This window comes from Nicotiana attenuata, chromosome 1 (genome assembly GCF_001879085.1).
Source record: "Nicotiana attenuata strain UT chromosome 1, NIATTr2, whole genome shotgun sequence".
NCBI lineage: Eukaryota > Viridiplantae > Streptophyta > Magnoliopsida > Solanales > Solanaceae > Nicotiana > Nicotiana attenuata.
In genome coordinates, this window is record NC_031989.1 from 26,783,837 (window position 1) to 26,797,105 (window position 13,269).

General features: G+C 39.5%; 2 protein-coding genes across 2 annotated transcripts; one reads left to right on the forward strand and one right to left on the reverse strand.

Annotated features, from left to right (window-relative positions):
- LOC109223099 lies at positions 303 to 2,898 on the forward strand. Its single transcript, XM_019387358.1, has 5 exons — positions 303 to 762; positions 862 to 1,025; positions 1,503 to 2,223; positions 2,366 to 2,457; positions 2,552 to 2,898. The coding sequence occupies exons 1-5, from the start codon at positions 454 to 456 to the stop codon at positions 2,715 to 2,717; spliced, it is 1,452 nt and encodes a 483-aa protein (XP_019242903.1). The 5' UTR covers positions 303 to 453; the 3' UTR covers positions 2,718 to 2,898.
- Positions 3,004 to 8,497, reverse strand: LOC109223109 (glutathione S-transferase zeta class-like). The gene is made up of 11 exons (XM_019387364.1): positions 8,382 to 8,497; positions 8,164 to 8,266; positions 8,024 to 8,080; positions 7,538 to 7,623; positions 7,381 to 7,452; positions 5,259 to 5,312; positions 5,075 to 5,150; positions 4,587 to 4,648; positions 4,181 to 4,240; positions 3,458 to 3,570; positions 3,004 to 3,351 (listed from the first exon to the last, which is right to left on the reverse strand). The coding sequence occupies exons 1-10, from the start codon at positions 8,382 to 8,384 to the stop codon at positions 3,472 to 3,474; spliced, it is 672 nt and encodes a 223-aa protein (XP_019242909.1). The 5' UTR covers positions 8,385 to 8,497; the 3' UTR covers positions 3,004 to 3,351; positions 3,458 to 3,471.

The following is a 13,269-nucleotide window of genomic DNA, read 5'->3' on the forward strand; positions in this document are numbered from 1 at the left end:
GTTCTATTTTGTTCGTGTCAGAACTTTATTCCTAAGTTGGTTTAGATTATATATATTATATTCTTCTTTTTTTGGTTTTAAGGAATTTACTATTAAACTTAATACATATTCAGTAACAAGTAGTTTTAGAATATTTTCTCAATTGAAAGTTTATTATTCCACTACTTTTGTGGAATTCTACTGGGTGATTGTTGTTGTTTTAGTTGACGTTTTATAATATATATATATATATATATGCGCGCGCTTATTGCACATTAGGCCGTGTATATACTCCATATAACACACAAATTCTAACCACAAATGATTAATTGCAAAGTTTGATACCTAAAGTGCTCCAAATGAAGTTTAGGGTGAAAATGAAAAGTTACCCAAAAGTAAGGGGCTAAAATGCTCTGCTGATTTATCGTTTCTTCCTCTTCCTCCTCTCTCATTCCAACGGCTATCACCAGTAAAATGCAGTACCGGCAAGAGATCGATCGCCGCCACAGCGTGGTGGTGGAGCTACCACTCGGCGAAGGCGCTACATGCGACTTGGAAAAAGCAGTATGTAGTCACGGCCTATTCATGATGGCCCCAAACCACTGGGACTCTCTCTCCAAAACCCTAGAACGTCCATTGCGCCTCTCCGAAAACATTAACGACGATGATCACGAAAAATCTCATCTCGTCCGAATATCTCAACCGCCCGATTCTCCTCATTCTCTCCATCTTCGTGTTTTCGGCACCGATTCTCTTTCTCCTTTACACCAACGCTCTCTGCTGGTACTCTTTGTTCCTTATGTATTTTTAAAATTTGTACGTTTTGCATTTCCTTGTATAGTCTGGTTTATTGGTTGGGGTTTACTTTTACTGTTTATATAGGGTCAAGTGAGGCGAATGCTGAGATTATCAGTGGAGGAAAATGAAAGAGTGAGAAAGTTTCAGGAGATTTGTGGAGAAGCAAAGGAGAGAGGTTTCGGGAGAGTGTTTAGATCGCCGACATTGTTTGAGGACATGGTGAAGTGTGTGCTGCTCTGCAATTGCCAGTGAGTAGTTGAACTGAGTAGAGACTGTATAGTATATATAAGCTATCTGAATAGAGACTGTAGTATATAATCTCTCTGAATAGCACGTTGAGAATTTGAGTTTAAGTACTATGTATTTGAGCTGGAAAAAAACATTTACACAATCAGGTCAGCATAAAGATATTGTAGTTAACTCTATTTAATAGCATTGATTGGTAATAAGGGAATGTACCAAACTTTGTTAGGTATTTCTGATCTCATTTTCCTGTATTGAAGCAATTCTAAAGTTAGTAAGCTAATAAATATGTTTATTTTGTAAATGAAGTTGCTTGCTACCTGTAATGAGAAGTGAAATTGAAGTCTGTTAGGGCTTCCCAATATTTGATCTGAAAAAGCAGCTTGATTTGGGGTTTGGATAAAAAGAAAATAAATAATTCATAAATCTGCAGCCTTTGCTCATTATCTCAATTACATTTTGTATTTGCTATCCTTGGGTAGGTGGTCAAGGACATTGAGCATGGCTGAAGCATTATGTGAGCTTCAATTGGAGCTAAACTGTCCATCATCAGCTGTGTCACTTTCTGCTGCCGATAATCTGAATCAATTGAAGGGTGTCATTGCCGAATCTGAGCATTTCAGTCCAAAAACACCAGCAGGAAAAGAATCAAGGAAAAGAGCTGGAGTTTATGGATGTGGCAGAAATTTATTGGAGAGGCTCACAGAAGTCGAAGAAATTGTGGATGAAGGGAAAGCGGATGTAAGTGTGGAACCTGCATTTTCAGATGGTAAAGAGGCTGTTCTCCAAATAACTGATGCTTTTCAGGCTACAACCGAAGTTTGTGAAGTTAGTACAAGTGCATCATTCAATCCTGATCCTTCAGAAGATAGAGAGCTGAGCTCTTTTAATCAGATTGGGAATTTCCCTAGCCCGAAAGAATTGGCAGGCCTTGATGAGAGTTTTCTAGCTAAGCGTTGTGGTCTTGGGTATAGAGCTGGGCGCATTATAAAGCTTGCTAAGGGCATAGTTGAAGGCAGGATTTTGCTGAAAGAACTTGAAGAAGCTTGTTGCAACCCAAGCTTGTCCAACTATGATAAAATGGCTGAGCAACTGAGAGAAATTGATGGATTTGGCCCTTTTACTTGTGCTAATGTACTGATGTGCTTGGGTTACTACCATGTTATTCCTACTGATTCAGAAACAATTAGGCATCTAAAACAGGTAATTTATCTCAACAAATTTGCCTTGGCAAGTCTATTGCTTGTGCCAATATACACCGGTGCATATGATGTTCCACTGAAATGCTCATGGATGAATATATTAGTAGGCATCTAAGTCAGCTTTGCTGTTTCGAAAATTCCAGGTTCATGCAATAACCTCCAGTATTCAGAAAGTTCAAAAGGATGTTGAAAAAATTTATGCAAAGTATGCACCGTTTCAGTTCTTGGCATATTGGTAGGCTGCCGCACCCTTTTTCCTGTTCCAACTTATTATTTTTTGTGAGCTTGCTGAAGTCTGAAGTTTTGCTATTGGTTATTCTCCTGAGCAGGTCAGAGGTATGGCATTTTTATGAGCAATGGTTTGGTAAGTCCAGTGAGATACCTCACTCTGACTATAAACTTATTACAGCCGCAAATATGAGACCGAAAAGAAGTGGCAAATGCAAGAAGTTGAAGATAACCCCAGCAGAAAAGCTTGGCGCGGGTAGGTTATAAGGAAAATGTTTGACTCCTATTTAGAGTTGGCATGATTAGTGCTGAATTTGCTTTTTATTTGTTCATGTAATTTCCTTTCCCTTTTGAAGGAAAAGGTTAAAGCGACTAATGGTGAACTTGCTTCTTCATTTTGTTCATGTAATTTCCTTTGCCTTCTTTAGAACGAAATGTTGAGGCCTAATTTAGAGTTCAGACATGATAAATACTCTGTTCAACCAAACAAAAAGCAGAGACACGTCCTCTTTTCAACATGCAGGCAACTTTATTCTAGGTCACAACTCACAAATCACAACACAGATGGATGAATTTTTATCCTAGGCTCCTTAACATAGATACAATACCATTTCACTGTCTTAACTTCAGTATTCTCTTACACAGCTATACATACTTTTATTGATAGTAAAGCAGTTTACAGAGGAAAAGGGAAAAAATTACTAGAAGCACAGGTGCCAAGCATGCAAGGATTTGCACACCAGTTTTCTTATCTAACGTGAAAGAACCAGACGCCATCCTCATCCTTGTCATAATGCCTTTAGAAATAGAATATGCAGCAAAAAGCTAACAATTCTCCGAAATGCAAGTCCAGCAGTTATGTCACCGGTTTGAGAAGGGAACTTTCAAGGAGATGGATAGACTGCTCATTAAAATACTAACCATGTTGAGTGCACAAGTATGACCATTTAAGGCAAAAAAATAAATGAACAAAGTAAATATTCTTTAACTCCAAAGTAATTAACAACCTGAGATTCTTGCCTCAGGCAGTAGCATCAGGCTGCTTTTCTGGCAAAGCATCCTGGAAAGCAGGCAGCTCTTGGTAAGCCTCAAATACCCTCAACAGGGTGGGGAATTGATTCTGCACATTGCATTGACAACTTTTAGGAAGAGAACATTCATTAAAGAGGAGATGCATACGTATAAGATCACCTAAGAACAATGAAAGTTCCACCAACAACTAAGGTAAATCAAGTGAAATACTGAAATGAATATAGCAATTAGCTTTTCTGAGAGAAAAATTATTTCTTGGAAGTGTTGATTGACTAAAAGAAGGAACAGACTAGAATAAAAGTTACAAAACAATGGAAATGGAAAGACACTAATTCATAGTAAGGTAAACTAACAGGGAACAATCAATTACGGCTACCATGACAAATAAAAAGCAGCAGCAAATGAGTACCCTTTCATCTAATCAAGAAAGCTAGTTTTGCAACACATTGTCTCTAGAAAAAACATAACTCCTTTTTTAGGTGCTCATTATGTATGCCACTAACAAACAATTCACGAAATCAGGTGCTAATTATCTGACGCACGCCGCCATACAAAATTCTATATAAATCAAGAAAGACGTTATTTTCCCTTCTTTAGGATTACAAAATCTTTATTCTACCATGATCTTCTAATATCAGAGGGCGTGTAGAAATGAGATTGGAAGTCATGTACAGGAGGGATGTCTATAAAGGCACTACCATGTCAACTTCAAAGCGCTTGATTGCTGCATGGACCTGAGGTGCCAGAAATAAGTCGGCCTGCAAGTTGCAAAACAAGTTAAGCATCTGAGTTGGATTCTATATAACATAAAAGTGTCCATCTTTTCAGTCCATTAAGAGGTAATATGACTGAACTAATTCGCGCTTTGCTATTCTACAAGTCAACATTATTTCATTAATACACTTGTGTTGTGGATGTATAGTTCTGGTGCGCTTACTTATGATGGCTCAGAATTAAATTCACTTTACTTTCTTTGACCAAACTAAGAAAACATATGAGACCTATGGGGTAAAAGACTTAGAAGTGCCACAATGAGTTGCTAAGACCAAGGCATGTTTGAAAAATATGAAGACATAGCAACATATGGACTGGAAAGAAACAAACCATGTAAACTTCATCTCCTGTCGCATACTTTCCAGCATAATCTTTAAGTAGCTTTTCAAGTGCTGCAAAAGCAAATCTCTGTTACGAAAACTTCTAGACCAACTGAGATAAATCCTTCTTCTAACAAAACCCATATCCTTCAATATTTTAAGCAAGAACATCCAATTTTTTTTCATAAGGGGAAGAATTCCCAGTTAACATAATCATAAGCCTTCTCAATGTCTAATTTTCATAGAATCTCTGGTGTCCTCCCTTTTAATCTAGTATCTACACCCAAGAATCTCAGGTAAAAAGGAAATGGTATGTCATTCAATTTCTGCAAGGAGAGGCAGGCAGAGATGGTATCCAAATCTAGTCCTATGAGATATTGTGAATTCAGATTCAAATTATGGGACCAAAATACTTATCAAAAACAAAATTTATGGGACAAATATTAAGTTAAAGTTGATTCACATAAATATCCGCAAAAGCATTAAGCACAATATTACCTTCAAACCCTTTTCGTATATGATTTTGAACCCAAGGGGTTGTCTCATTTGGGCCAACTTTTTCCTGGATATACTTCTGCAAATGGAAAGGCCAAAAAAAGAAAAACGAGTAAATCATATGAATTTGTAAACATATGAAAATGACCTCATATGACCAGCGAACAGAAGGATCACTTAAACTCACAAGTACAGCAAGATTCTGTAGAGGCTGAATGTTTGCTGCAACAATGTTTGCTGCCTGCAGAAATGGAAACATGGAAGAAGAAGTAACAATACTAAACATAAGAAAACAAAATCTACTAAACATAAGAAAACAAAATCTACAATATATAGTCCAGTTTGCCGTTGGTTTCTATATCTATAGCAAACTTATATAAGACAAGATACTTCTTTGACATGACAGTTGATGGTCATTACATTGAGGATACCAACGGAAAAGCAAAAAATATCATTTCGCCTCCACCATGTTTTATTTCAACCACATGGCCATGTACCTCAATTGGAAGAATGGCCATCTTACTTTATATGCTTTTAATCAAATACTTAATTCTAGTTTCAACTGCTAAGGTTGACTATAAGAAACTTGCGCTCTTTTTATTTCTTTTTTTTTGTCGGGGTGTGGGNTTTTTTTTTTGATGACCGAGAAATCCGTCTGGGGCCGATCCTTTGGACCAACCGCAGCCTTCGAAACTCGGTGGATAATGGGCCCGCCCCTCTACCCTTCTCCACTTAAATACCAGGTTTTGCTTTGCATGGTGTGGGGGCTTGAACCTGTGACCTAAGACACAAATCCACCACCCTTTGCCACTTGAGCTAGGCCCTGGGGGGTGGGGGTGTTATAGGGGTACACCTACATCTACCCCCAAAAACCCCCTTTTCAAGGAGTCAAGGGAGGCCCTTCCCCACTTTTCTCAATTGGTGACTCGAGCCCTCAACCAAGCTTGGTGATTGAGGGTGCTTTGCACTTGAGCAACCTCTCTTCTCAAAATATAGCTGTTAGAACATTTTAAATACAAATAGATGGTCAGGCTGCAAGGTAGCACCAGATACATGCAAGATCTCTACCCTTCAACGTCATGAAAATGCTTATTATCACTAATACTCATGATTGAGATCTCAGATAACCTCTGTCGCATAAGCTTCTTTCTTTTTTAAGTCACTCTTGCACTCCAAGAAAATTATAAGCAAGACTAACTTCTATGGCAATCAGCCATTAGTCCAAACCATCCACCATGATCAAGAGAGCCTTAAGATGGTAGGAGTACCTAATATATTTTCTACAAAGGCCAATTCTAGCTATGGTTTTTAAAATCAGGATGTGTTTGCAAGCTGAATAACTTGCATTCAGACAATTAGTTCGTTGGTTCTCCTCATGGAACTGATTTGATAAATCAATTCCAAGAATCTGAGCAAAAGAATACTTCAGAAAGAAATGAAGAGGCAAAGAGAAAAGTTAGGAGACCAGGGATAAAGGTTGAGAAAGAGCTATAGGAATTCAAAACAATTGAACTACTACTTTCCCGCAGCTTATTTCATGTGAGTTAGCAGTGCAGTAGTGGAAGTGGTAGCAAATAAGGCCCATACTCTGAGATAGACAATAGCAAAGTCCCAAAGTTTTCACTAGCTACATGGTATTTTCATCTGCCTAAGTGAATATTATACTTTGTTCGTGGACTCAGAAATAGATAGACTTGGAATTACCAAAATATTAAGGTTACAAACATTTGAGAAGAAGAAACAATGTAAGTTTAGTTACTCAATGCACATCTAAGTTCTCAAAACAATCAAATACTAAACATATATCCAACAAGATGCACACGGTTCTTAGAATTCCTCGAACAGGAAATAGATTGAGAACAAGTAGAATTCAACGATATGCTTAATCATTCAGCATTGTACAATCACTTTTTTTTAATAAGTATCGATCAAGTTATCTTAAGTTCCTTTTATTTCATATAAGCAACATTGGGTTTAAAAGCAATGGGCTCATTTCCAATATGAAGGGAAGTGTTTCAGCAGGGCTTCCAGTTGATAACCAAGTCAATTTCATTCCACTGCATCGCTAAAATTCAGTATTTCGGTCCAGCAGCTTAAGCTACATACCCACAATGATATTCAATAATCAGACACCGGAGCACGCGACCAAAAAACTTTTTTTTTTTTGTTGGATAAAGGTAAGATTTTATTGATAAGTACCAAGATGGTAGAAACAGCACGCCACTAAAAAACTTTAGTCGCTTTTTTTAATACTAAAGAACTTTAGCTCTGATGGCCAAAAAATACTATTATCCACTTCTCCTTTGTACCTGATAGTTGATTGCTCTTCTCTGAAGATCCTGAGGCAACAACGCTCGCTGAGGATACTTCTCTTCCAGATACTGCCCAAGAAATCTTCTCATCACCAACAACATAGTAATGACAAAAAATTAGACACTCTTATCGCAGAGCACAAGATAAACATACCATTATGATAGCAAAAGAATCAGCAATTACTGCATCTCCATCCACCAACGTCGGCACATATCCAAGGGGATTCAGCTTCAAGTATTCTATTCCACACATTACAAAGGCCAAAAAAGAAGAAAAAAAGTTCAAAAGAATTCTACAATGATTTGTTTAACACCCCCAAACCCAATTTCTCATCTTTAATCCTAATTAATGACAATGAGCAGCTCCATGTAACATTCTAAATGCAAATACCACTCTCTCTATTGTCCAATAAACTTACAAACTATAATCCTATCAGGGGAGGATCTTTTAACTAAAGCGAAAGTGTTAGCCACTTTCAAGTTTCCTACGCCAAACACCTAGGCCTAAAGGCACCTGATTGGGCAAAATATCACTGTTCACTCGTAATTATTTATCACCAGCAGCACCTTGTAACTTCCTAAAGTAGCATTCTTTCAATTATTCAATAAACTTAAACACCCCAAAAAAGGATAGACTAACCAGGGTTGGTTTGTTCTCCTTTGAGCAAGTTAACAGCTTTGTACTCATATTCCACTCCTAACAAGGAAAAACACAAAAAGGATTAATGATACTCCTATTCTTTTATGATAGACAAGATTAATCAAAGAACAAGAGAATACCTTTCAAATTGAGAGCTATGCGGACACGAAATGCACATGAGCTCCGCCAATATGAGTAGAGCTGCAGCTTCTTTGACTCCTCTCCACTACTACCACTCTCTTCCTGAGAATTCATCAAACAAATAAGTGGAGTAAGCAAATAAGTAAGGATTACCACTAAACACCGATTCAATTGTTTTGGCCAACATAATTAGTGGCAGTACGAGGTGAGTACTCACCATCGTCAATGGTCAAAATAGTTTCTGGGACTTTTAGAAATGATGATCAAGAAGGAAAAAATATATGAGAAACATATACACTTCCAAACTGGTTAGGCAGCAAAGTTGAAATTCTCCGCTTGGCCGGCCCCCACAATAATTGATTACCTGTCGGGCCCTAACATTTGTAAACGTGGATCTTCTTTTTTTCTACGTGGCCTTCTCTTCTTTCTTTCTTCTTTTTCTTTTCCTCTGAACGAAAATGTGGCTAAAACCGTCAATATGGGCTTGGTTCATTGGATCGATCCAATCCAGCCCCTAATTTAATGGGGTTGGATCAAATTTTTTGGAGCTCATTTAAATGAGACTTTAAGGCTGGTCCAAATAGCCCGTGGACCATGAGGCGTGGTTGAGGCTGGATTGGGCCACCCTGCGGACTTAACGGGGGATTTGCATCTATACCTAATTTTTGGGTCATCTTTTAACTTATACCCGCTTTGTAAAAAAATTACAAGCGTACCCAATTTTTGCATAACTTCAGGTATACGGGCCTGAAGTAGCAAACATTTATGTCTGAAGTTTGAACTTCAGAATTTTTTGCCTGAAGTTTGGCCTGACTTGCAAAGGCAATCACGCAAACTTCAGTTCATAAGCAAGGGCAAACTTCAGTTCAATTGTTCATGTCTGAAGTTTGAACTTCATAATTTTTTGCCTGAAATGTAGCCTTATCAAAGCAAAACTTCAGATATTTTTGCCTGAAGTTTGGCCTGACTTGCAAAGGCAATCACGCAAACTTCACTTCATAAGCAAGGGCAAACTTCAGTTCAATTGTGTACTTCAGATATTTTTCTATGAACTTCAGTCATTTTGACATAAACTTCAGATATTTGACATAAACTTCAGAAATTTGGTTATGAACTTCAGATATTTGGCTAAGATTGTCAAACATATGGGGTATATACTTCAGATACTAAAGTATAAACTTCAGACATTTTGAGTCCGAAGTTAGGCGCTGCTATTGGCGAACTTAAGATGCCCAAGTCTGAAGTTTTATTTAATAATTCCAGTCTGACGAGTGTGCGGGCAGAAGAGAAAGGCAACACTACTAATGAAACCATGTATTACCAAGAAACGCAAATTCGGAGAGCGAAGATGACGGTTTGTGATGACCCAAAAGGTCATCTTTCGTTTTAGAATCCCTTTCCGTGTTCTGAGGCCTTGAAAACCTCCTTTTATCTTTCCTCGATTTGCATGCGCAGTCCGGGCGCGATGCTGGAAAGCTTTTGTGGGAAAAATTTAAGAAATAATAATTTTTGACTTAAAATATGATTTTAGTTGAATTCGGTCAATATTTTGGGTAAACGGACCCGGACCCGTGTTCCGACGGTCTCGGAGGGTCCTTAGAAAAATATGGGACTTGGGCGTATGCCGGGAATTGAATTCCGAAGTCCCTAGCCCGAGAAATGTATTTTTGAAGAAAATTATTTGCTGGAAAATATAAGGATTTAAGAAATGGAATAGTGTGTGATCTCATTGGTATCGAGCCCGTATTTTGGTTCCGGATCCCGGTACAAGTTTGATATAATATTTAAGTCGTGTCTGTGAAATTTGGTGAAAAACGGAGGTGATTTGATGTAATTCGGACCTTTGGTTGAAAAGTTAGAAATTTTGAACTATCTTGAAATTTCATGAGTTTTGGTGTTGAATTCATAGTTCTAGATGTTATTTTGGCGATTTGATCGCACGAGCAAGTCCGTATGATATTTTTAGACTGGTATGCATGTTTGGTTTAGAGCCCCGAGGGCTCGGGTGAGTTTTGGATAGGCCACGGAGTGAGTTTGGACTTAGAAAAATCTGTTGTTGCATCTGGTATTTACTGCAGGCTCTGATCTCGCAATTGCGAGATCAGGCTTCGCAATTGCGAGCTTCACGGGCTTGGGAATTGCGAGGGTTTTATCGCAATTGCGAAGAAACCCTGGGCCAGCATAGTTCGCATTTGCGAACAAACTTTCGCATTTGCGAAGTCATCAGGGGGGAGGGGGTAACCTTCGTAATTGCGACCATAGGTTCGCAATTGCGACTGTAGCAGGCATGCAGCAGGTTTGCATTTGCGACGCCTGTCTCGCATTTGCGAGCTTCGCAATTGCGAAGCTCTGGTCGCAATTGCGACATCTGCAACTGTTCAAAATGAAACTTAGACGGGATTTTCACCCATTTTTCAATTCTCTCGAACCCTAAACCCCCATAGGCGATTTTCCAAAGACCCGAACTTCTCCAAATCATAGGTAAGTGATTTCTAACTCATTTCTTTCAATCTATTTCACCTTTTTGCATGATTTCATCTCAAAATCTAGGGTTTTTCATGGGAAATTGGGTATTCTTGGGTAGAATTTAGGAATTTTAAAATTTGGAGATTTGGACCTCAATTTGAGGTCGGATTCCGAAACCAATTGTATATCCGGGCTCGGGGGTGAATGGGTAATCGGGTTTTGGTCCGAACGTCGAGTTTTGACCAAGCGGACCCGCGGTCGATTTTTGACTTTTTGGGAAAAATGTTGGGAAATCTTTGATTATGCATTGAATTGGTTTCTTTAGCGTTTATTGATGTTATTAAGTTAATTATGGCTAGATACGAGTGAATTGGTGGTGGAATCGAGAGGTAAAGCGGTGGTTGAGCTTTGAAATACCCGTTGGCTTGAGGTAAGTGTTTGGTCTAACCTTGACTTGAGGGATTAGGGATCCCCGACTTGCTTGCTATGTGAGATATCATGTGTGTAGCGTATAGGTGTGGTGAAAAGTGCCTATGCGTCACCAAATTACTTGTTTAGCCTGTTTCATTTCCCCGTTTCCCTATATCTTGCTTTTCCTTCTTTAATTGCTACTTGCTCATAAATGTTTCCATGTCTAATTGCTTCATATTAACTGTTGTTCTCTTTATTGAATCATTTAATTATTTCATGTTAACTGTTGATGTTCCCGTTGAAGTATTATTTGTTTCGTAGCTTCATTTTATTACCCTGTTGGCTTATATTGATTTATTGGTGCCTTATGGTGCACCTTGGTTGGTCTCACTGAGTAGTTTTCACTGGTAAAGTTTCATAATCGTAGTGATATTCCATTGTGTGGATTGAGGTATAAGTAATGTGGAGGATTTGAGTTAGCTTGTAAAACACTTGTCTTTATTCCTTTGTGATTGGTGCTGATATATATATTGGGATCGGGTTGCACGCCGCAACAGGAGGAATAAGGGTGAATGTGACTGTCTGGTGGGATCGGGTTGCACGCCGCAACAGGAGGAATAAGGGTGAATGTGACTGTCTGGTGGGATCGGGTTGCTCGACGCAACAGGAGGAATAAGGGTGAATGTGACTGTCTGGACTCTGGTGGGATCGCGTTGCACGCCACAACAAGGAGTAATAAGGGTGGACAGGTGGGATCGGGTTGCGCGCCGCAACAAGAGGAATAAGGGTGAAATATCGAGGAGTAATAAGGGTGGATTGGTGGGATCGGGTTGCATGCCGAAACAAGGAGTAATAAGGGTGAATATTGATACTGTTGTTGTTTATATGATGGGATCGGGATGCACGCCGCATCAGTTGTTGTTATGTGTTCATTTTTGTTGAGGTCCATTACTGTGATGTTGAAACACCCTTAAGGATTGGTTATAGCTGAATACTAGTAGATCAACTGGGTTCCGAATTTATTTAATGCCAGTTATTGCTTTATTACATTCTGTATTTCCTTTCTATTTAGTATAAACTGTTGCAGGTTGTATATGTTGTATGCCCCGCTGTAGCCTCGTCACTACTTCGTCGAGGTTAGGCCCGGCACTTACCACTATATGGGGTCGGTTGTACTGATACTGCACTCTGCACTTTCTGTATAGATTTTGGAGCTAGTGGCTGATCGTGAGGTTGGTTGCTATCACTGCTTCCCGGAGACCCAAGGTAGTCCTGCAGGCGTCCGCAGGCCCTGGCGTCCCCTTCTATCCTATTTCATCTATGTTTTATGTACTTCAAAGACAGATGTAAACTTTTTGTTCAGACCATTATTTGTAGTATTCGTAGAGTGTTCGTTAGTTGTGACACCAAATTCTGGGTGGAATTTGTTTCGGTTTTCGTTGTTAGTATAAAGATAATCTTTTAAACTGTGTTCTTCTGCATTTATTTCCGCTGATTTACTTTTATTAAGTTAATTATTAAAAGATAAAGAAAAAAAAGTGTGAAATATTCTGCAACGTTGGCTTGCCTAGCGAGTATAATGTTAGGCGCCATCACGGTCCCGACGGTGGTAAATTCGGGTCGTGACAAGTTGGTATCAGAGCTCTAGGTTGCTTAGGTCTCACAATTCACAGACAAGCTTGGTAGAGTCTGAGAGATTGGTACAGAGACGTCTGTGCTTATCCCCCAGAGGCTACAGAGTTAGGAACAGTTTCACTTCTATTCATCTATGTCGTGCGGTTTGATCTCTCAATGCTAATTGAACTCTCTACTCTGTTCTTTCGCAGATGGCGAGAACATGTACCGCTTCATAAGTCGATCAGTAGCCCGAGCCCCCGATGGCAGATCCTACGAGGGGCAGAGGATGAGGCCGAGGCTGTGCTAGAGGCCGAGGCAGGGGCAGGGCTCAGCTTAGAGCTCGAGCAGCAGCACCAGCGGCGGAGCCTCAGGTTGAGTTTGATGATGAGGTTCCAGCCCAGACCGTTCCAGTAGGGCCGCCTCAAGTTCCAGAGGGGTTCATAGCTACCCCGGTACTCCAGGATGCTCTGGTCCGTCTAGTGGGCCTTATGGAGAGTGTCACTCAGGCAGGCATACTTCCAGTAGCACCAGCCGTCTCTCGTGCTGGGGGAGGAGCACAGACTCCCGCTACTCACACTCTGGAGCAGATGGCTCCCTAGTTTCAGACTCCA